This window comes from Oncorhynchus nerka, linkage group LG19 (genome assembly GCF_034236695.1).
Source record: "Oncorhynchus nerka isolate Pitt River linkage group LG19, Oner_Uvic_2.0, whole genome shotgun sequence".
Taxonomy (NCBI): Eukaryota; Metazoa; Chordata; class Actinopteri; order Salmoniformes; family Salmonidae; genus Oncorhynchus; species Oncorhynchus nerka.
In genome coordinates, this window is record NC_088414.1 from 31,322,976 (window position 1) to 31,344,777 (window position 21,802).

Below are 21,802 nucleotides of genomic sequence, written 5' to 3' on the forward strand. Positions count from 1 at the left end.
TAAGACTGCAGAAGGAATGTGCATGGCCTGCGCATGCTTACCACAGACAACACCATATCTAATGTATTCAGAGACTGGGAAGAAATCCAGTGCTGAAGGCCTGTTTGAATATAGTAATGTGGAATCACTTGATATATTTTTTTAAATGCCCACTGATTTATTCCACCTGGGTTTTAAAGTGCATTCCACATCTGCCTAGCTGGAATATAATTTAAATCGTACGGTGGCAAGACCATGCAATCAAGGAGAAGGACAGAACAAGGGATGGACAGAGAAACCAATATGTGGAAAGAACAAGGGATGGACAGAGAAACCAATATGTGGGATGGGCAGTGAGTGCACATTCAGTACCACATTCAGGTGGTGTGGCAACACTAAACCACAATTACAGAGTCAGGGTACTTTGTAATTGACTGTATGTTACACAGTAGAGATCTTTAATCTACGCTGATTGTATAACTAATTCTGAAATTTGTGAAATAATGTCCCTCCTTTAGCAAACGCACAGCTGACTGACACTGTGTTTTAATTTATTTCCTTGAATTGAGTTTTAATCATAAAGTCTCAGCCTGTCCGTTTTGAATAATACACGTTTTGAATAATACATAATGCTATAGGCTTCTAGACTCCGTAGGTAACTATCTGTAGAGTATATTTGATGTTGTGCTGTTGTTGGGTTCGGAAACTTCAGATCTGCAAACAAGTCATTGTGTTTTCACTTTTATTTGCCTGGTTTAATTTGTTTTGTTCACAGCTTTCACCGTGTTTCTTTGAGTATCACTTTTATCAGTCTAGATGCAGGGATTTTGACTGTTTTGTTTTATGTACCAAAAACAAAGATTCATTAGTCCACATACCTGCATGCCCCATCCTCTCGTAAAGAGTTATTTCATGCTGTGTGTGATAGTGTATGAATCTCCCAGCCCCTCCCTCAAATGAATGTACCTTTGAAGAAACCTGGAAACAGTTTATCATGTTCCCTCATTGCATAGCCAAGTCATGGAGAGGGAACCCTGCCTCGGTTTAGACCATCCATGGCCTGTTTTTCCATTGCATGGGTTTGCTCAACAGTTGCCTTTTTACTCATGAAAGCAACTCTCCTTACTGCATGGCACACACAATGTGTTATTTTATTATTCACTAATATGATATATTACAAATGTGTAATGCCTTACATTGGCATCTAAAATAAGACGACTTTCATGCTCTTGATCCAGAGCACCTAAAGTAAGATTGGGGTCAGTTCAGATTTGGTAACTGTTGATTGATGAAATGAATCCAAACATACATTCCAAAAGCACATGAATGTCATTTCATCTGGTCCTGTGAAATTCAGAGAGACCGTTTCAATTGATAAGCCTGTCAAAGGGGCAGGGTACTATCCTGCATCAAGGGACGTTGCAAGCCGTGCTGCAAGCAATAACACGGCTGTGGCACTGGATCAGACACCAGTTGATTCCAAAGTGTGCTTCCAGAGTTAAGCCCTGCCAAAGGCAGACCATTGTGTATCAAACATAACCTGAGTGCCTCATTGTGCCAAAGTGATATCATGCATGTCAAAATCATAGGAAGCAAACCTATTACTCAAAGATACGATGCATCTAAAAGGCCACCGCTGTGTTTTCTACACCAGTGGTTCCCAAACATTATAGTCCTATACCCCTTCAAACATTCAACCTCCAGCTGCGTACCCCCTCTAAGCACCAGGGTCAGCACACTCTCAAATTTTGTTTTTTGCCATCATTGTAAGCCTGCCACACACACACACTATACAATAAATGTATTAAACAGAAGAATGAGTGTGAGTTTTTGTCACAACCCGGCTCGTGGGAAGTGACAAAGTGCTCTTATAGGACCAGGGCACATTAATAATATAATAATAATCAATAATTTTGCTCTTTATTTAACCATCTTACATATAAAACCTTATTTTTTAATCGAAAATTGTGAATAACTCACCACAGGTTAATGAGAAGGGTGTGCTTGAAAGGATGCACATAACTCTGCAATGTTGGGTTGTATTGGAGAGTCTCAGTCTTAAATCATTTTCCACAGTCTGTGCCTGTACTTGGTTTTCATGCTAGTGAGGGCCGAGAATCCACTCTCACATAGGTACGTGGTTGCAAAGGGCATCAGTGTCTTAAAAGCGCTATTTGCCAAGGCAGGATACTCTGAGCGCAGCCCAATCCAGAAATCTGCCATTGGCTTCTGATAAAAATCTATTTTCACAGAACCGCTTGTTGCAATTTCAATGAGGGTCTCTTGTTCAGATATCGGTAAGTGGACTGGAGGCAGGGTATGAAAGGGATAACCAATCAAGTTGTTTGTGTCATCCGCTTCGGAAAAGTACCTCCGTAATTGCACACCCAACTTACTCAGGTGCTTCGTTATATCACATTTGACATTGTCCTTAAGCTTGAGTTCATTTGCACACAAAATATCATACATTGATGTAAAGACCTGGGTGTTGTCCTTGTTAATGGAGACAAAGAGCTGCAACTTCTTAATCATAGCCTCAATTTTGTCCTGCACATTGAATATAGTTGTGGAGAGTCCCTGTAATCCTAGATTCAGATCATTCAGGCAAGAAAAAACATCACCCAAATAGGCCAGTCGTGTAAGAAACTCATCATGCAAGAGGTCAGACAAGTGAAAATGATGGTCAGGTGAGAAAAAAACCTCACCCAAATGTATAGTCCCGCTGGAAAGAGAGTGCCGTACTGCGGCTGTTCAGAATCTGTTCTGGTTCCCCACAGTATGAACCCTTCAATACTTGCAGAATTGTAACCAATTTCAAACCCACAAAATAAATGCTACAATAACATGGCAATGGTCAACTAGCTCTGACGGTACTTTACAATGTGTTGTGGATATATTTATGCCACTTTATCATATACAGTAATGTGGAAATATATTCAAAAAAAAATTTAAATAGGAAAAAAATGACAGCATTCTTCCAAATGTTGCCGGGACATTTGATAATGTGCGTCAGTCTATATTCTCTCCACCTGGGCCTCAAGTCCCTCAAAATGGATGTTAATCTTCTCAGTGTTCAGTACATTGCGAGTATGTCGGTCATTTCTTTTGAAAGAATCCCATAATAGAAGCCTGCTTAGTTGATTTATTAGAGGCTGCAACATTCTTCCTTCTCTTCTCCTCCCCTTTCTTGCCAGTTGATGGTTTTGGTAGGTCTGGATTCATCTGGGATGGTTTACTTGCCTTAAAGTCATCCTCCGTCTCAGAGTAGGATTCAATCTCATAGCCTTTCTCAGTCACTGGAAGGTAAACATTTTAAAATGGTTTTGAGATGAGACATCATTAAGATAGAGATATATATCTCCATCTCTCTCATCTTAGCTTTAACAGACACACACTTCAAGGAGAAGAAATAGGCGTCATGTGTATGTCAGAGGCGTTATACTTAAGCAAAATGTTTACAAGAAAAAGTTTGATAGAAAAAAAATATATATATATATATTTTACCAATGCACCCCTCATCCAAAAAGGTGCGCGGCTTCAAGACAGGTCTCCTCTTCCTCGTCTTACAATCCGAAAGCTCCTACATGGACTGATAGGTAGATAACGATCATTACAAATTGGTGATTTAAAAAAAACAGAAAAAAAGTCTTACTAAATTATATCCTGCAACTTCAACAGATTAGTTCTTAAATAAATAAAATGTGAACGCTTACATCTGAATGAAAAATAGCAAAAAGGTTATTTCTTTTTTTGATTCAGAAGGCTTGGTGATGGGCCCCTCTGGTCTTGCAACCTTGGAGGAGAATCTGGAATAACTAACATAGAATAGTTCTGTTATTAACCATGAAACAGTTGAACTCTGAAGTCCAGTGTGAATGTCGAGGGGAGCCTGAGCAATAAGCATGCCCTCCCTTTTTACAGCTCATCTTACCTTCATCATCAGTACTGTCTGACTGGGGCTTCTTTATCCTCCGACGCTTGTTCTTCTTCTCTTCACTATCGGAATGGTCAAGACGCTTGCTCTTACTACTGAAAGGAAAATATTCTGTTAAAGCATATTCTGGAAATGCCATTCAAAACACTCACCGTTCACCAAGATGACAAGGTTTCTGTGAGATGTTGGTTCTGAGCAGGGATGGAAGTTAAGCTGGCCCGCTAGCACTTTTCAGACTGGGCTAGTAGAACATGTGCCAACTAGCCCGGTGGCCAGTGAATTATTGTTATTTGATTTTGATTTTTTACAAGTATCGCTCGGCACAGACTTTGAATATGAATAAGACCCAGGCTAGGTAAAAAAAAAAACTTTAAAAAAAACTGTCTACTAGCCCGGCTGGATGGTGACCAAAATCCTTAAGATTCATCACTGGTTCTAATATACTATACAAGCCCTGTGTCAAACAAATACTTCCTCTTATAATCACTGCAGTGCCCATGGTATTTTTAATTATGACATAAGTTGTATATTCATACAAGGACTCCTACAAGAGTTAATAATACACACCTAATATCTTTCTCAACCACAGCACCTTTTGGTAGTTCCTCCTTGACAGGAGTCTCTGCTTTAGGGACTGGGCTTGAGGGCTTCTCATCCACTGAAGAGGACATATGGGCTGCTTATACCTCTTCCTTGATGGATTTGTCAGATGTAAGCCAGATGTGGCGGACATACAGGATTTATCTTAAGAGATGTAAAGGACAATAGTGCAGTATGTACATGTGAAATTATAGAAGGATATCCCCATATATGATATGTGAATGTTGAAAAACTCACTGGTTGCTTGATTCCCAAAGAAGTTACTCATAGGATGTGTCTTTGGAGCTGGTTTAGTTTTGGAGGGCTCAACCTACAATATCAAATAAATGTGACATCACAAGGTATAGCATTATGGGTTGTACTGGATGAAATGAACATCACATAGCTTTTGCAGAGCACAGAAACACACACCACAAGTGCATCCTCTCTCTGCTCCAATGTTCACTCTTTGCTTGACTCTTGATTCTTGGAGACATTCTTGTTTGCAAACATTCCCATAACGCCTTTGGACTGCTTGGAGGTGGGTTTAGAGGCCAGACTAGAATGACCATTGATGCCAGATTTGGTGTGCAACGTTTCTGGCGGTGGGGCCTGTGTCATCTCATGAGCCTGCTGCACCTCTGTCGAGGACATGGGTACTGCATCAGCACAGTGAATTGCACTGTACCTGCAAAATAGATTGGTATGTTCTGATAAATACCTCACCAAACTTTATATTTAACAGCCATTTCTCAATCTATTATTTTGACTGAGTCAAGTAAGAAGTGTGAAGACGGATATACCTGCTGCAGTTCCTTAGGTTCTCTTTCACAGCATCATAATCCGCACTGTACAGGGGACCACTGTCTTTCAGCACTGCCGTCTGAACACTGTACAGGGGACCACTGTCTTTCAGCACTGCCGTCTGAACACTGTACAGGGGACCACTGTCTTTCAGCACTGCCGTCTGAACACTGTACAGGGGACCACTGTCTTTCAGCACTGCCGTCTGAACACTGTACAGGGGACCACTGTCTTTCAGCACTGCCGTCTGAACACTGTACACTGACGGTCAGGCTCTGCTTCGACTTCACATCTACAACACATGACAGATGACATTTATACATTCACAACACTTCATATTCATCTAGATGGAGTTAGGAAAGGAGGCAGGTGAACTGGTCATTTACCCTCCAACTGATCCTCTTGCACTGATGACACCTTGTGACACTTAAGGGAAAAAAAGCATTGAAAAATAACCTAAGTACAAACTCAGACATACCAAAACAAAGCAAGAATCCTATGTCCAACGTTGTTTCCAAATGGGCCTACTGTTTAATGTCGAGTTATGTAGGGGCATGGTGAATGAAATTGGACATTTTGGCTTGTTCTCTTACCGTGGTATCATTCTTGACAAACTTGCCAGACACAAGGTAGGTAGCATGGAGCAGAGCTGAGCTTTCGTTCCTCTTGCGGTCCAGGTAATGATATAGCACTCTGAAATATACACATCATGATGGACTCGGTTGTAAAAGGCAGTTTAGGAGGTTGGATCTGGATACACATTGCTTGGCTAAGTTGACATGGACCCCAAGAGTGAGACTCAGCCATTTGTATGTCACCTGTTAGCACACACACACACAATAAAAAAACAGTCTGTTGTCAACAGAGATCTGTGGGATACATACAAATCAAATTGTATTGGTCACATACACAAGGTTAGCAGATTTTAATGCGAGTGTAGCGAAATGCTTGTGCTTCTAGTTCCGACCCAATTTATGTAGTTTACCCTGAGACTTGCAAGCTCGATCTGGTATGTTTTATTCCTATCTTCTAGGAAGGAATACTGCTCGAAGTTTCCCCCAACCGACTGTGGTCACACAATTTCGGGACCTGATGCGGTCTTAAAACTACACTGCATCATTCGACAATAGCAAGGTGGGCAGCTAGCGTAGCTAGCCTGAGCAGTCAGGTAGCTGACCCGAACAGCTAGTTAGATCGGTCGAGATAGATTAGTTAGCTAAGTGACTTACGATTTTATTCTGGTCGTTGACAAATTCATCAATATTATCCAAAGAAAGGTCATCCATTGTCCAATGTATGTTGCTATCTATTCGATAGCTATTTTGCCTCCGTTTCAGGCGGGAACACACCGACGTCACTTACGGTCCTTTATTTACTTCCTGTCTTGAGTGTTTGCGCGGGATATGTTCAAAAGTATCAAGCGTTCAGGGTCTGTTGCATAGTATTTGTACAGAATCATAGCGACACACAACGCTGAAGTGATGACAGGTCACCCCATATCACATTGGCACCTTGTTAGATTGTTTTACCAACTAATTTATTAAAACAGATTTTATTGATACCCCACTGAAATACAAAACTGCCATGAGCCTGGGTGACAGTGCCTCCATTTGCAAGATCCACTGTCACCTTCTTGTCAAGGTTGAATGAAGTTGAAACAGAGCTATTTAATAATGAAAGACAAACAAATGCATGATGATAATGTTATACATATACATTATGTTATACATTAACAGTTGTCATAGATGGGCTAAATAAACTCAATAAGAACGTTTTCCCTTCAGCCCAGAAAAAAATTGTAGCTGATCATTCTCTTCCCCTAAATTGGAAGAAGAGTGTTTGGTTGATTTGTTTAATGTTCATGTTTCATGAAAGTACTAGAGTTTGTGAATCTCTACTTGTGGTTGGTGGTCCTCTCATACTCAATATGTGTTGCTTGCTCCACTGCTTTCATGTGAACCATCTTGTACCTTTTCTTCATATCCCTCAGCAAAGTCAAAGCCTCTTCATACTCATCCTTGAAGACGCCCTTGCCTTCTAAGACGTTAGCTATGAAAGAACAGGATTACATACTTAACAAATAATATGACATATAATAGATAGATAGATATTCACTTCCCATGTTATTGATGACAATAAAAAGAGGTTTAGTACTTAGAGGGATTTCGCTGATTGTTTTCCTCTCGTTTATTTGTATGAGCATCTCTTCAACTCTTTCTCCTCTCTGCTTTCTTGGTCTCAGAGATGGTAGATTTCCAATCTGAGAATGAAAGGTTGTTGTTGTTTTATTATTAAATATGGATGACTGACACACAACTCAACAGGTTGAAGCAGATAACACGTGACAGATCAGATCATATGACATTTTCACTAGTAGACATGTGCTTCGAATGTTATTCACATAGCTCACCCTTTTCTCCTTCACTTCATATGGCTTCTGCAGGCAATCAAGGTTAGGTTTGGAATCTCTGTAAACTAGGAGATTCTTGAGTTTTTGTTCCAACATTCTCACAGTGTGTTGTAGTCCTGTAGAACACATAAGATTACATTACTTAAGGGAGTGCAGCATTGAAATTGCCCACAATCCCGTTGACTCGTAGGAAAATTCGACTTAAATCATTCATAAAAGGGTCCTCCTCACCAACAGGCTCCACCATGTCTGGATCTGGTTTGGCATCCAATAGCAATTCAAAGCCTCTGAATTTTCCTGGAATTGCATTTGACTCATTTTGCTCCTCGATCTCTTTGACTTCTTCTGTCTCGTCAGATAGCAGATGGTATTCAGATTCATCATGTAAATCTGTCACCTGAGAATAACAAGTTAACTATTATACTCATGTCACCATACTGTACATTGGCATGTTCAACCAAAGCAAATAACTGTCCTCCTGAATATCATGAAAGAGACCATGCAAATCACCTGTGTCACAAAGAATGACTCTCCATGTTGGAAGGTATCATCTGATGATTCCATTGCATCCTCTATTGCCTCGACTCTATGAGCAGTTCCCATGGATTCCAGTTTATTTTCCTCATCCATTGCGTGTGAGGAGCGGCCAGACTTTTCTGTTGACTTTCTCTCTACTGAGAGAGGATTCGTACAGTGATCTTCAACATGCTTCTCCTCCAGAGAGCCAGGATCAAGTAAGGCAGGACTAGAAGGTTCTTCAAGGAGAATCAATAAAGGCACCTTTGTTACCTTTGGGATTTTGTTTTTTACCTGAAGAAAAAGATAAATATGAATGTTCCTCAATTAGTTTCAAAATCAAAAGTTAGTCTCTGTTAGACCCGAATGATGTAAGATGCATTGAGTTTGAAAAATATTGAAATGAAAAGTAAGACAGTGCAGTCAAAAATGTGCAGTTATATCTTACTTCCTAGTTAAATGAGTATGTGCTATGCCGAAATATGGATTAAGAATATTGCATTCAAACCTTTCGTTTTGAGTCAATACATAATATCAAAGGGGGCTTCACAACTTCTGATGTCTTTTTGCGCCTAATTCTAATACCCAACCTTTCCTGGAGAAAGTATGTCAGAAGTGGTGGGTCACCTGGATGGAAATACAAGAAATTACAAGAAAAAAAAGTTAAAGGCCCAGTGCAATCAAACACTTTATTTCCTGTGTTTTATATATATTTCCACTCTATGAGTTAGGAACAATGATGTGAATTTATGAAAATTCTGATAAATGCCATTTTAGTGTAACAGCTGTTTGAAAAGACCGCCTGAAATTGTAGCCTGTTTTGGTGGGATGGAGTATTGGCTTTCCTGGTGACATCACCAGGCGGTAAATTAGCCAATAAGAAAGAGTTCCAAACCTCTCTGCCAACAGCTAGTTTTCATTTTCCCCAACCCCTCAGACCACTCCCAGACAGTCCTAGCAAAAATGTTGCTTGAGAAATTGCTCTTTGCTAAGAAGCTATTTTTGGTTATTTTTTTACCATATTAAATGATTTGATATTGAGATTCAAATGGCTGCATTGGAACTTTAATAAAATGTCTGTGTTCATACTTAAATAGATTATTTAACAAAAGCTCAAATTCATATCTAATAAAGGCTTCAAATAAATATAGAGAGTCAACATACCACTTCTCTGTGTGGTCAGTGGGTTGGAGTGAATAACAATCTCACTGAGCATAGGAAACAGGGCCACAGACAACAGTGCTTCTTCCTCAACAATCTGGAGGCAATAATGAGAGACAAGTGACTCCACTTACTCACAGTATAGTCTTCCCAAATATATTCAGACAATATACAGACCTTGTTGTCAGCCAGATTAAGGAAACAAAGCTCTGGTAGTGGCAAACCGTATGCTCCAGAGAATTCCTCAGTGTCAAGGGATATGCGAACGGGGGAATCGTTTTTGGATTGACCACACTCATCCTATAATAGAAAGAACATGCAGAAAAAAGAGCAATAAGTTGCAAGTGTTAGTGTTATAGAGTATGAAGAAGTAATAAAAGCACAAAGAAGTGATACAAATCACCATAACAACTTTGTACCTCTGAACTGTTCTTGATATGTTCATGCTGGTGTTTCGGAACACCGGAGACGGCTAGATTTAAGAAATAGTAAACACATGAATATTGTCCAAAGAAGTGTACAAGCCAGCTACGTTATTTTACAAATATAGTATACCAACCATTCATGTATTCAGTGTCTAACCCCTCAAAGACATGGTGATTCCTGAGGTCCTGTAGGTCACCATTTTGTTTGTGAAACACCTGCTGATGTTGCAGATATCCCTTCTGTTGCAGGTTCCTCTGCAACACCTCTGGTACCTCTGAGATACGATTCCCTTGCAGGTTTAAATGCTGTAGCCTAAAATGGACATGCCATATTGCTATGGAAGTTTACAGATATATACAGCAGGTATACAGGTAGGTGTGTATTATGCACTGTAATGTATTGGAGTATTTTCTTACTTTACCATACTGTGGACAGTAAAAATACTACCTTTATAAACAATGACTGACCTTTTCAGGTTGGCAAGGCTGCTGAAGACACCAGAGGACAGCTTATTGTCATCTAGCATCAGCACTTCAAGAGTTTGAAATCGCATGCCATTATCCTTTGCACTATTCAGTAGGAGTAAATATTAGCTTATTATTCCACATACTTATAGTTTTCATAAAATTACTCTTAAGTGTGTATTGTCCATCACTGTTTGCAGGTATTCAGTGCAAACTTGTATAACGAGACAGAATGTAAATGTCTCTGCTTTGTAATTCTATACTGCCACCTAATGGAATGTAGGGTACTACACCATAAACTTTAAGCAGATAACAATTAACAAGAGCCACGTTTCTGAACACTTGCACACCAGGAAGCCACTCATTTCATTCCTGTCGTTAAACCCTGTTGAGTATGAATATTTAATCAATGACTGGGTGAACTAAACCAGAAAACTGCACCTACCTACAGTAAAAAGTTGACTATTTACAATAAAAACAATTTGATTCCAGTAACATAAACTTACCGTTGTGAGGGGCCATGGGGAGGGGCTGCCAGGTTGGGAGGAAGAAACTGAAGTTGATTCCCGGTGAGATGAAGGACTTTCAGACAGGGAAGTAGACCAACGGACATGATGTCATCACCAGACAGATTGTTGTAAGACAAATCCAACACCTGTGCCACATGAAATACAGTTCAACATAATTTAGTTGGGAGAGATGAAGGTAATTCCTTCTCAATCCAAGTCAGTGTAGTGATTCAATTAGAACATCTTAAAACATCTGGCTTAAACAATGAATGTATCTGCCTTTCCAATATAGCTTTGCCAACATGTTAATTATGAGACTACAGGGTATTGTAGAACCATAGTGTCATTTTACCTCCAGGTGAGGGAAATCTTCCGCATTGAGTGTCACATTGCAGAGGCCATTCAAGGATAGCTCAAGTTCCCTCAGGGAGGGGAATTTACCAAAAGGCTCTAAAACAGAAAATCATTTTTGTTGTTGTTACTTTTCTATTCTGTTTAAATGAACATTTATGTATAAGATGTTAAATAATAAATAAAAACACATAATTACATGATATACCTATGGTAAGACTGTTGTCAGATGCGTTGACATAAGCAACATTCTCAAAATCCAGGAAATCTTCTGTATTGATCTGTTGAAGAAAGAAAAAAACGTCAAACATGACTGAACTTTATGAAGCTATGTGTCTACCTATAAAATATCTCCCATTGGAATTAAGACTGTTTGAATTCATCCAACACTAAATTAAATGAATCGCTCAAAGAGCAAATCTTACCCAATTCAATCTCTGCTCACTGATGTCAACAGAGCACAGGTCAGATGGCTTGTCCACACAATGCAATGACAACTACAAGGCAATATAAAACAATCTCTAAATAGTTATTTTTATTAACTAATGAGATTAAATATATTATTTCATAGATACATTGTTTACTGCATGGGTTTGCGATTTTCTGAAAAAGAGTTGTAAACCAAATGTGTTCTTTGCTTACCAGGAGAGGAGCATCCAATGTATAGCCAGGAATATCTGATGTCGCACACTCTTCAACCCGTGTGCACTCAGACACAATTGAGTTTGAGGCAAAACTGTTTCCCTCTGATTTCTTAGTTCGTGTATTTTTGTATTTATGTTCCACTGCATTTCTGTGAGCAACCAGCCAGTGGCCAGCCCCTAACGAATCAACAGAAAACAAGCACCATGCTGAATTATTTTATTCCAGACAGTCTTGGATAGATTAATCAAATGCCATTCGATAGGCCTATCAGTGAAGTGATAAGACTACAGTGAACAGTGAATACTATTGCTGTTAGAGAGTGGTGAATTCATACCGTTTTTTCGTTGATGAAACAATGGTCGGATTGGAAAACAATTGGCGGGGTAACTGTCTCCCACATCTAATTTGTAGAGTCCGGCTGCAGCCATTAACGTCCACTGTTACATCTACAGAAAGTACCTTTTTGTTGAGAGCTATCCAGATTATTTACACAATTTACAGCCCAAATTGACCTATTTTACCATAACTGTTAATTTACCAGCCAGACATGAAAAAACAAAACAATTTTCATGATGTGAGTACATGGATAAACATCCAATCAGTCAAGACTCCGGTATCCTAGCAACATGTCAACAAGTCGGGACTACATTCCCTCCAGCTGTTGGCAGTATAGAATGTTTTGGTCTCTTTTGCCGCCACTGACTTTCACACAACATGGGTGTATTCATTACAACAATTATGTTGCAAAACGTTTAGCAACAGGCACGTTTCCAAATGGAAATGTGCAAATTTGCAACAAAAACGAGAGTTTCAATTGGACAAATTCATGTTGGTAGCGGTGTTGTTCCATATGCTCTGTTTGCCCCCGTTTGGTTCTTCAACGGTAAACGGTTTCCGTTGCAGGACGTAATGAATACACCCCAGACGAGCTACGTAAGCTGTTATTTCACGACACGCTTCCACATTTAATAGCGAAAGGAAAAATAATAATAATACATGTTTTAGAGGTAGCTAACGCTATGCTCGTTTTAACTGGGTCTCACGACTCAACGGTGTGATTTGTAGGCTAAGAAGCCTGCTCCTGTAAGTATGTGTTCTGGCTTATAACGACGTCGACGTAGTAGACCATCTTTTTGCATGTAAAATAGCTTGATGATTTACTTGAATGTAAGCTAGCAGTCGTGCGAAGCGTTCATCCGATTCAACCTATACGCCTTTCTTTCATGTCAAGCGAATAAATATAGTGAATTTAGTGGCTCAGGTGATATGTCATGTGTGTTTGAAGTAATCCCTCTGTTAGCAGGAACCAGCAATTTCAGCTATGGGGAACACATCATCAAGGAGTTATTTACCAGGAATCGAAATGCAACCTGCAAAAACAACTCTGTTCAAACAGGAGCAAACTGGGACAAGATACAGAATTCCAGCTCTCATTTACCTAAAAGAGAGTCAGACATTCCTTGCCTTTGCAGAAAAGCGCTCTTCCCTCAGTGACAGTGATGCAAAAAGTATTGTTATGAGGCGAGGAACTCAACAAAATGGATCCACTCAGGTAAATGTCCCCTCCAAATCTAAACACATCACAGTCATAATACACAGTTAAAGGTGTTCATCTTTAATTGAGTTGTTACATACAGCTTACAGTTTCTACTTGTTAATTTTTGCTTCAATTCTTTTCCATTGTTCCCCAGTGGTCAGAATCCCAGGAGCTGTTGTCAGCATGTTTACCAGACCACCGCACCATGAACCCCTGCCCGGTGTATGAGAAGAATACCAAGACTCTATTCCTGTTTTTCATCTGCATTTTAGGGAACACTTCGGAGCACCATCAGATCTGGACAGGCAAGAATAAGGCCCACCTGTGCTACATCACCAGTAATGATGAGGGCCAGAACTGGAGCCCGACAAAGGACTTGACAGAGAGTGTGATTGGCAAAACGGTCAGAAGGTGGGCTACATTTGCTGTGGGACCAGGCCATGGCATTCAAATGGAGAGTGGAAGATTGATCATACCTACCTATGCCTATTATATCCACTTCAAATGCTTCTCCTTTCCCTTCCCCTTCACGGTACAGCCTCATGCTCTCTCAATATACAGTGACGACTTCGGTCAGACATGGCAAATGGGCAGGATGCTTCAAAGAAAGTCCTGTGAATGTGAGATGGCAGAGATCATAGACCACGAGGGCAGGAGTCACCTGTACTGCAACGCCCGCCATGGAGGACATAGAGTGGAGGCTCTGAGTGAGAGCAGTGGGGTTTACTATGACAAGCCTCGCTTGGCTCCGAGGTTAGTGGAGCCAGGCCATGGTGGTTGCCAAGGTAGTGTGATTGGCTTCCCTGCCCCTGAGCAAGGTGAAGAGGGTATGGGTGGTACCACATCATCACCACGGGCCTCAGACACGCAAACCTGGCTTCTCTTCACCCACCCGACCAATAAGAGGACGAGGAAAGACTTGGGAGTGTATTTGAACCGATCCCCACTGCACACGTCAGGTTGGGACCGGCCCTGGATCGTCCACAGTGGACCCAGTGGCTACTCAGACCTGGCCTACAGTGAGGACACTGAGCACTTTGCTTGCCTGATGGAATGTGGGGAGAAGAGTGAGATTGAACAGATTGCTTTTGTGTCTTTTCCACTCAGTGATGTCATGCAGACCATTGATGAGAAAGAAAAGACCTTCTAGGTTTTCGTTAGGGTTGTATTTCAGAAATACACTCTAACTCCAATCAGATTCAGTGGTCAGTAGATGCATTATCATCCCTATACTTTATTAGTATCGAAAAAGAAGCAATCTGAAAAGAATATGATCATTTATATCAAAGTCGTTTTGTGTAGAAAAGGTAACTTACACTAAAATGTCATTGAAATGCAATCATAGTTAAATGTGATATAATCTGTAGATGTGATCATTTTATGATGTCGGACTATGAACTGCAATGCATGCTGTCATGGGACGACAGTCTATTTAAACAGCATACGTTTGTTACTTAGTTCTGCAATGTAACTCCATTCACCTCTACATTGATTCAAAGGATTCAGTTCCTCATGCTTGTCAAGCACACTGTGAAGAGAACAACCTGCTCAGCCACAACTCTGCTCCCTGTTGAATGAACAGACATCCCTCGATCATGAAGTTGTTTGTTATCTGCTGTGACTCATCTGTTCAAACTGCATGGGCTTCCCAATGCCACACTATCCAACCCTGTCTTTAAGCACATTGTATCCCTGTCTGGACAGTTCAAACATTCCCCATAGCATTATAAATGTTATGACTATGTAATTTGTGAATGTTATTGATGTAATTTATGCTGTTGTTCAGACCCTCTGTAATGACAGTGAGCCACTCTGAAAAGTGTCTGCTAAAGGACAGATCAGCTTCATTTGCTGAGAACTCCAATGTGCCAAATTAGATTATTTTTCCCTGTCTCTAAGTAATGCTACAATATTTGTCCTGTCTCAACTATCTGCACAATCCTGTCCCTGCCTGTATCCTTGGCTATGCAGAAAACATATTGTTAATCATTTCTGTGAATGGCATGCAGAACTATCTTTTGAAAATAAATGTAAAAAATCTGATAAACTATGTTTAGCTTTTTGATTTACAAAGTGTTGTGAGCAAACAATGTGGTGCAACTGCCTTCCACCTTTATCTCCAGGCCAGGGTTGAACTTATTTATCAGGTACATTAAGAAATCAGTTTACTTATTAACATCTTATTATCAAATATGTAACAAAAGTGAACAATCTTGCTTTCTTATAAAATACAGTGCATTCGGAAAGTATTCAGACCCTTTACTCAGTACTTTGTTGAAGTACCTTTGGCAGCGATTACAGCCTCAAGTCTTCTTGGGTATGACGCTAGAAGCTTAGCACACCTGTATTTGGGGAATTTTCCCATTCCTCTCTGTAGATCCTCTTATGCGCTGTCAGCTTAGATGGGGAGCGTCGCTGCACAGCTATTTTCAGGTCTCCAGAGACGTTTGATTGGATTCAAGTCCAGGCTCTGGCTGGGCCACTCAAGGACATTCAGAGACTTGTCCCGAAGCCACTCCTGCATTGTCTTGGCTGTGTGCTTAGGGTTGTTTCCTGTCGGAAGGTGAACCTTTGCCCCAGTCTGAGGTCCTGAGGGCTCTGGAGCAGGTTTTCAACAAGAATCTCTCTGTACTTTGCTCCGTTCATCTTTCCCTCGATTCTGACTAGTCTCCCAGACCCTGCCGCTGAAAAACATCCCCACAGCATGATGCTGCCACCACCATGCTTCACTATACAAGGTTCAATCTTGGTTTCATCAGACCAGATAATCTTGTTGAGAATCTCTGTTTCTCATGGTCTGAGAGACTTTAGGTGCCTTTTGGCAAACTCCAAGCAGGCTGTCATGTGCCTTTTACTGAGGAGTGGCTTCTGTCTGGCCACTCTACCATAAAGGCCTGATTGGTGGAGCGCTGCAGAGATGGTTGTCCTGGAAGGTTCTCCCATCTCCACAGAGGAACTCTGGAGCTCTGTCAGAGTGACCATCAGGTTCTTGGTCAAATCCCTGACCAAGGCCCTTCTCCCCCGATTGCTCAGTTTGGACCGTCAGCCAGCTCTAGGAAGAGTCTTGGTGGTTCCAAACTTCTTCCATTTCAGAATGATGGAGGCAACTATGTTCACCTGTCTATATAAGGTCCCACAGTTGACAGTAAATGTCAGAGCAAAAACCAAGCCATGAGGTCGAAGGAATTGTCCGTAGAGCTCCAAGACAGGATTGTGTCATGGCACAGACCTGGGGAAAGGTACCAAAAAAACTCTGCAGTATTGAAGGTCCCCAAGAACACAGTGGCCTCCATCATTCTTAAGTGGAAGAAATTTGGAACCACCAAGACTCTTCCTAGAAGAGAGTTCTTATTGCCTAGGTCTTTCCCTATATTGTACATGGTATGAACCTGATGGGATGATTAGAAATGTAGTGCAGTAGTATTTATTGATTGCTGTAAACAGTGAACACAATTGCAGACATTTCTCATCTGATTAAAACAATGTGTTAATATTATGTAAACAAAACACTTAAGTGTGTTTTGTATTTACTAATGACATTTTGTATTTAAAGTTTTGCAAAAAGTGGTTTAAGATATGCAAGTGAGGTACAAAAAAAAGAAAATGAACAGAAGTTGTGTATATTTGAGCATTTGGCCTTTGCTGTTCTGCTATAGATGCGATTCAACACATATCCCAAAATGACTTGTACGCGATTGAGAAAACCTGTAAGAAGATGAATATTAATGACAGCAAAAGGAAGTTACATAAGCAATGGCTACTATGATCCATCTACCTTGTTCCTGGAATGTGTTTAAGACAATGAACGGCGCCATCTGAGAAACCTCCATGGACCACTTTGACATCTCGCTCTGCACAAAGACCCTGCACACATTGAATAGACAGACACCTTGGCAGTCACTGACATTCCAATTCATCACTGATATCATGAAGCATTTATCATTTCAATCCATTACCTGATTGTCATCAGCAAAGAGCTTCAGAGGCAAAAGCAGCTCTAAAATGTCATTATTAGATCAACTGTAACCTGCGACACAGATATCTGTGAGGTAAAGACAAAAGGGCAATAAAACACAATCAATGTTGTTGGTTATAATCCAAATGTACTGCCTTATAACATGGGCCAATTATGAATAGGCCTACATTTTTCTGCGGTCCATTCAATTACTTTTGTAGGATGTTCAAGTTGATAATCATGAATATTATTGTATCTGAAAGGAAGGTGTAGGGGCTACTTTGATCTATAACCTAGTCCTATCTGCAACGTCCTAAAACGTTACGCCTGTGAATGTACCCCTGTTGTTTTCCTACAGAGACGTGTGATGTGAAGCATGATTTATGCAACTAAAAGACATCATGGAAGTCTCAACTCACTTTCACAAAATACCTCGTACTTACATTTTCAAAGACTCGATAAATCGGTCATCAAATTCCTTCTCATCCAAGCATGTTTCACCCATCTCGTCCAGACCTCATCCACCGCTGAACAACTTCTGTAGTGCACTGCCAGTATTTGGTTAATAGTAGATAAGCAGCCGTGTTGCCACCTACCGGATTGGAGTGTTGGCCACAGTCTAGCAGAGTCAGAGCCACACTCCATAATGTGCATACAATCCCAGAGTGGGCCAGGGCCACCAACCAAAACAAACAATGAAGCAACTACATCCCATGAGATTTTCACAATGGAAATAGCACTTGATTTCTATAATATACCTGTAGTGTTCAAGAAATTACATAAACAATGGTGTAATAGATAGGATTTTTCCTCAGTTTAAATTACTGGAAATATTACAGTGTCGCTGCAAATCATGGTCAACCCCTGACCCCTACTTTACCTTCATCTTGATGCTTAGCCTACCATTGATGACAAGCCAGGAAGTTGATTGTAGTTTCTTATGTGTAATGGTTAAATGTTACACTTGGCTTAGAGCAGAAACGTACAGACGAGCTATCTGTCAAGATAAGGTCATGTAATGGAGGTAGGTTTGTTCTGCCAACGTGATCACAACATTAAATGAATAAGGTAAGTCTTTTTGACTCCCTTTCAAAGCAAAAGCATGTATTTAATTGGCCACCCATAACTTAATCTTAATCTTCATTATTTTCTACACACAAACAGGACTGTACTAAAGGTGATCAAATACAGGGAGAAAACTATCTGAAGTTACACCATCCTGTTCCAGAAAATAAAATGTATGATTCTGTTCAACAACATTCAACTCTGCACAACTAAGCTAACTTTCAAATAGTTGACTACATGTTAAAATCTATTTTTCAAAATAAAATGTTTTATTTTATCAAAATAAAGTACAAGTAAATAACATCAGAAACCCACCCCTAAATTGCTGGGATAAACCAGCTGGTGTGACGCCTGTGTGGTTAGCCGTGATATAATTGTGAAGATAGAGAGCCTCATGTAAACAGATCTGTGGGGGTTTACTCCATTGTGGTAGTGTCACACTGTGCTGACTGAATAGCAGAGGTACAAAGATAGAATGATGGACGGAGAACACAAAGCAGTGTACAATGCAGTAGCACATTTTTACAGATAACATCCATGCCTTTAACCTCTACTGCTCCAGGCCAGTCACAAGCCAAAGCTTCAGACAATGACTGAGACCTTTTTATTTACATTTTTTAAAACCTTATTTGAGCAGGTAAATTGATTGAGAACACATTCTCATTTACAGCAACAACCTGGGGAATAGTTACAGGGGAGAGGAGGGGGAATGAATAAGCCAATTGGAAGCTGGAGATGATTAGGTGGCCATGATGGTATGAGGGCCAGATTGGGAATGTAGCCAGGACACCAGGGTTAACACTCCTACTGGTCTATAACAGGTTGTTACTAGTTAAACCACTGAGTAGGCCATGCATTTTAGGAGGTTTGTTTGGTTTTTGGTTTTCTTTGGGTATGCATACATTTGGATTTCAAGGGAAGATTGGTATGATTTGGGGATATTGTTGCTATTTGTGGATTGGTCTCAATATACATGCACTATGGTCGAAAGGTCATCTCGTCCAAGATAGCAGCAGGCAAACAAGTCTAGCGGCTACTTGACATCTCAGGTGTCTACCATATTAGTCATCCCACTAAAATGGAAATGCTTTGGCGTTGTAACATAGTAAAATGACCTAGGACAGAATTATGCCATGGAAATGCCAAACAAACATATCCATACATGGTGAGATGACATAAACATGAGCACCAACTGTCACACTTCATTCACAAAAGCACCATTCCACCAAAGCTATTTGGGTCAGTCACCTGACTGTCATTGTCCCCCCATTAGCAGCTTTGTATGCTGTTATTTGTAGAAAGTAAATAAAAAATAAAGCACTCTTCTTTTTTTCTTTTTTACATTGATTCAACCACTGTTCAGAGTGCATGCATCAATCAATACCTTGTAGTCATATCTTTCTCTCCTTCCAAAGCAACATGACAATATTATTGACTAACAGCATTACATCAGACAAAGGATGTACAATGGAGTACCTGAAACCCTCATTTTAATAATCAAAGTCTGGTCGACAGAGTGGAATTCATCATCTAACATGATATAATTATAGGACCTGATATTTTGAATAAAAACCAAACAACAAAGAAAGTATTGATACACATGTATTGTCAACCACTCATTGCCAAAGCACATATCAACTGTTTGAAAATGCATTGATAATAGTTATGGAAATAATTTCACTGTGATTGATCCTACAGTATTTTACAGATTATTTTAATCCTATGAGTATTGCGTTTCAAATGAACTCTATTTTAGTTGCATTACCATGTATTATGTCAAATGTACTGTAATCAAAGCAGTCACTTCAAGCAGTCACATCAAGTTAACTACATACTTCAGATTCCATAGCAAGATATTGTACATTGATCTCGACGTCAGCTAAAAATTCCCTCAAAACATTGTCATTGTCGTTTACCAAGAGGCTTGCAATTTGATCACAGTAGGCTTTGTCCAAAAGAATCCATGTCAAAGAAGCAAACCAATCATCAGCCTGTGATGTCCTGTTACAGGTATCATTAGACTGTCAGTCACTGCTAAAACCGCACAACACAGCACCTGCGAATGATGAACAAAGACACAGTGAGGGCTTGTGCAAAAAAATATCTTGGACAATTCTTAACTCGAGAAAAAACAAGTGTAACATCATAACAGCAACTCTTATTGTGTATGTCTGACAAAGCTGATCTGTCTCCATCAGGGTCTCTCTGACAATATACATGATGTACAATCTCACCATGGTTACATGTGTACTGTACATTTCAATAGATCATCCATGTACCTGTATCTGCGAGGACAACCGAAGTGTCCAACAATATATTCTTGGGCATAACCGTCTGCAGTCCTCTATAACCACACGTCCAATACTACATCTCTGCATCATCAGCTGTTAGAACAACAGTAAAACAATCATGGAACAATTAGTAGAAGAACATTTCAACTACACTATTTTTGTAATTTGTTAATGACTAGAATACTTATGAGCTGTTATTATATTACCTTTAATGATGACCAATCAATGTTATTAGTATAACCAATGTCAAGCTAAAACATTACCATTGAAGATCTTACATTTACCGTATGATCCGTATAATCAGAAATGTGCAATTTCTTTTACATTTATTTAACCAGGTAGGCTAGTTGAGAACAAGTTCAATGTCTTTAGAGCAATGTCTTTAATTGTAAAATAAGAACTAACGATCCAAAACATTTCTCCCAAATACACATCAGCAAGTACGCTAATGAAATCCCATTTTACAGGTATGATGCAGACCTGCGGCATTACATAACAAAGCCAAGGTACTGTATCCACTGCTTACCCTCAACAGCCAAAAGCATCAGGAGAAGTACAAGGACAACCAAGCCCAATCGCTTCATGTTTTGTCAACACTAAGTTCTCAGGCAAATGCAGTTCTCAATGCTTGGGTTGTGGGTTTGATTCCCACTCATTACTGTAAGTTGCTCTGGATAAGATCGCCTAGGGAAAATAGACCATTTCAGTTTTCACAATATGTTGCATTTGCAAAGTATTTCAAGAAACTGGAAAAAATACACCAAGCAAGTATTTTTATATTCCACAAGTAATTATCAGATTAACTCAAGTTGCAAATGCTGGTAAACACTCAAATATATTTAGTTTACATTTTCTTTCCACAAAAGTAGTGCACTAGGCCTTTACTAGTCCTGTATTAGAGGACCAATATTGACTCTTCAGCGCGGGAAAAAAAACTCGCAGCACCCCACCCACAAACTACTTCCTGCGGCTATGGTGAATTATCTCAATAACCATTTGATTAAGATACAAACAACTCATCCAGCTGTGTCTTTTCCACAGTGTTTAATTACTGCTCTTTCAGTACACCGCTCGGCCCAGATCTAAATATGGCTGTCGTTTTTATGATACTGCCGATGCTGTCAAACTGCAATGAAACTGCACGAAACACACCATTCTGATGACGCAGGAGCTGTT

General features: G+C 40.0%; 3 protein-coding genes and 1 long non-coding RNA gene across 6 annotated transcripts; 1 reads left to right on the top strand and 3 right to left on the bottom strand.

Moving 5' to 3' along the window:
- Nucleotides 1-1,869: 1,869 nt before the first annotated feature.
- LOC135562541 (DNA polymerase delta subunit 3-like) lies at nucleotides 1,870-6,684 on the bottom strand. Its single transcript, XM_065005041.1, has 12 exons — nucleotides 6,526-6,684; nucleotides 6,057-6,114; nucleotides 5,890-5,987; nucleotides 5,683-5,722; nucleotides 5,552-5,588; nucleotides 5,296-5,397; nucleotides 4,959-5,180; nucleotides 4,481-4,573; nucleotides 3,911-4,008; nucleotides 3,730-3,794; nucleotides 3,484-3,559; nucleotides 1,870-3,275 (listed from the first exon to the last, which is right to left on the bottom strand). The coding sequence occupies exons 1-12, from the start codon at nucleotides 6,580-6,582 to the stop codon at nucleotides 3,076-3,078; spliced, it is 1,146 nt and encodes a 381-aa protein (XP_064861113.1). The 5' UTR covers nucleotides 6,583-6,684; the 3' UTR covers nucleotides 1,870-3,075.
- A 123-nt stretch (nucleotides 6,685-6,807) lies between these two features.
- Nucleotides 6,808-17,813, bottom strand: LOC115101377 (X-ray radiation resistance-associated protein 1). The gene is made up of 20 exons (XM_029620821.2): nucleotides 17,714-17,813; nucleotides 17,272-17,357; nucleotides 17,091-17,179; nucleotides 12,113-12,224; nucleotides 11,776-11,954; nucleotides 11,559-11,630; nucleotides 11,342-11,414; nucleotides 11,135-11,232; nucleotides 10,780-10,928; nucleotides 10,277-10,378; nucleotides 9,943-10,121; nucleotides 9,803-9,855; nucleotides 9,561-9,683; nucleotides 9,387-9,480; nucleotides 8,731-8,849; nucleotides 8,217-8,516; nucleotides 7,938-8,103; nucleotides 7,707-7,822; nucleotides 7,451-7,556; nucleotides 6,808-7,345 (listed from the first exon to the last, which is right to left on the bottom strand). The coding sequence occupies exons 4-20, from the start codon at nucleotides 12,204-12,206 to the stop codon at nucleotides 7,191-7,193; spliced, it is 2,178 nt and encodes a 725-aa protein (XP_029476681.2). The 5' UTR covers nucleotides 12,207-12,224; nucleotides 17,091-17,179; nucleotides 17,272-17,357; nucleotides 17,714-17,813; the 3' UTR covers nucleotides 6,808-7,190.
- On the top strand, nucleotides 12,773-15,362 carry LOC115101378 (sialidase-3-like). Of its 2 annotated transcripts, none has more exons than XM_029620824.2 (3): nucleotides 12,773-12,861; nucleotides 13,082-13,330; nucleotides 13,470-15,362. In XM_029620824.2, the coding sequence occupies exons 2-3, from the start codon at nucleotides 13,100-13,102 to the stop codon at nucleotides 14,463-14,465; spliced, it is 1,227 nt and encodes a 408-aa protein (XP_029476684.1). In that variant the 5' UTR covers nucleotides 12,773-12,861; nucleotides 13,082-13,099; the 3' UTR covers nucleotides 14,466-15,362. The 2 variants fall into 2 exon arrangements, with proteins under 2 accessions (XP_029476684.1, XP_029476687.1); XM_029620827.2 differs by having other exon boundaries at nucleotides 12,774-12,861; nucleotides 13,079-13,330.
- A 762-nt stretch (nucleotides 17,814-18,575) lies between the features above and the next one.
- On the bottom strand, nucleotides 18,576-21,792 carry LOC115147050 (uncharacterized). 2 transcript variants are annotated; one of them, XR_003866262.2, is made up of 4 exons: nucleotides 21,475-21,792; nucleotides 21,153-21,310; nucleotides 20,615-20,719; nucleotides 18,576-20,391 (listed from the first exon to the last, which is right to left on the bottom strand). It is a non-coding gene; the product is annotated as an uncharacterized LOC115147050 (long non-coding RNA). The 2 variants fall into 2 exon arrangements; XR_003866261.2 differs by having other exon boundaries at nucleotides 21,153-21,788.
- Nucleotides 21,793-21,802: the final 10 nt, after the last annotated feature.

Excerpts from the sequence above, each read along its gene's own strand:
- LOC135562541 (XM_065005041.1), bottom strand. The coding sequence starts at position 6,582 with ATGGATGACCTTTCTTTGGATAATATTGATGAATTTGTCAACGACCAG. Across the intron at positions 5,988-6,056 it reads TGTCAACTTAGCCAAGCAAT|TGCTATATCATTACCTGGAC; the intron begins GTGTATCCAGAT and ends TATATTTCAGAG. Across the intron at positions 5,398-5,551 it reads AGCCTGACCGTCAGTGTACA|TGGTCCCCTGTACAGTGTTC; the intron begins GTGTTCAGACGG and ends GCTGAAAGACAG.
- LOC115101378 (XM_029620824.2), top strand. The coding sequence starts at position 13,100 with ATGGGGAACACATCATCAAGGAGTTATTTACCAGGAATCGAAATGCAA. Across the intron at positions 13,331-13,469 it reads AACAAAATGGATCCACTCAG|TGGTCAGAATCCCAGGAGCT; the intron begins GTAAATGTCCCC and ends ATTGTTCCCCAG.
- LOC115101377 (XM_029620821.2), bottom strand. The coding sequence starts at position 12,206 with ATGGCTGCAGCCGGACTCTACAAATTAGATGTGGGAGACAGTTACCCC. Across the intron at positions 11,955-12,112 it reads GTTTCATCAACGAAAAAACG|GGGCTGGCCACTGGCTGGTT; the intron begins GTATGAATTCAC and ends TTGATTCGTTAG. Across the intron at positions 8,104-8,216 it reads AGTCATTCTTTGTGACACAG|GTGACAGATTTACATGATGA; the intron begins GTGATTTGCATG and ends TGTTATTCTCAG.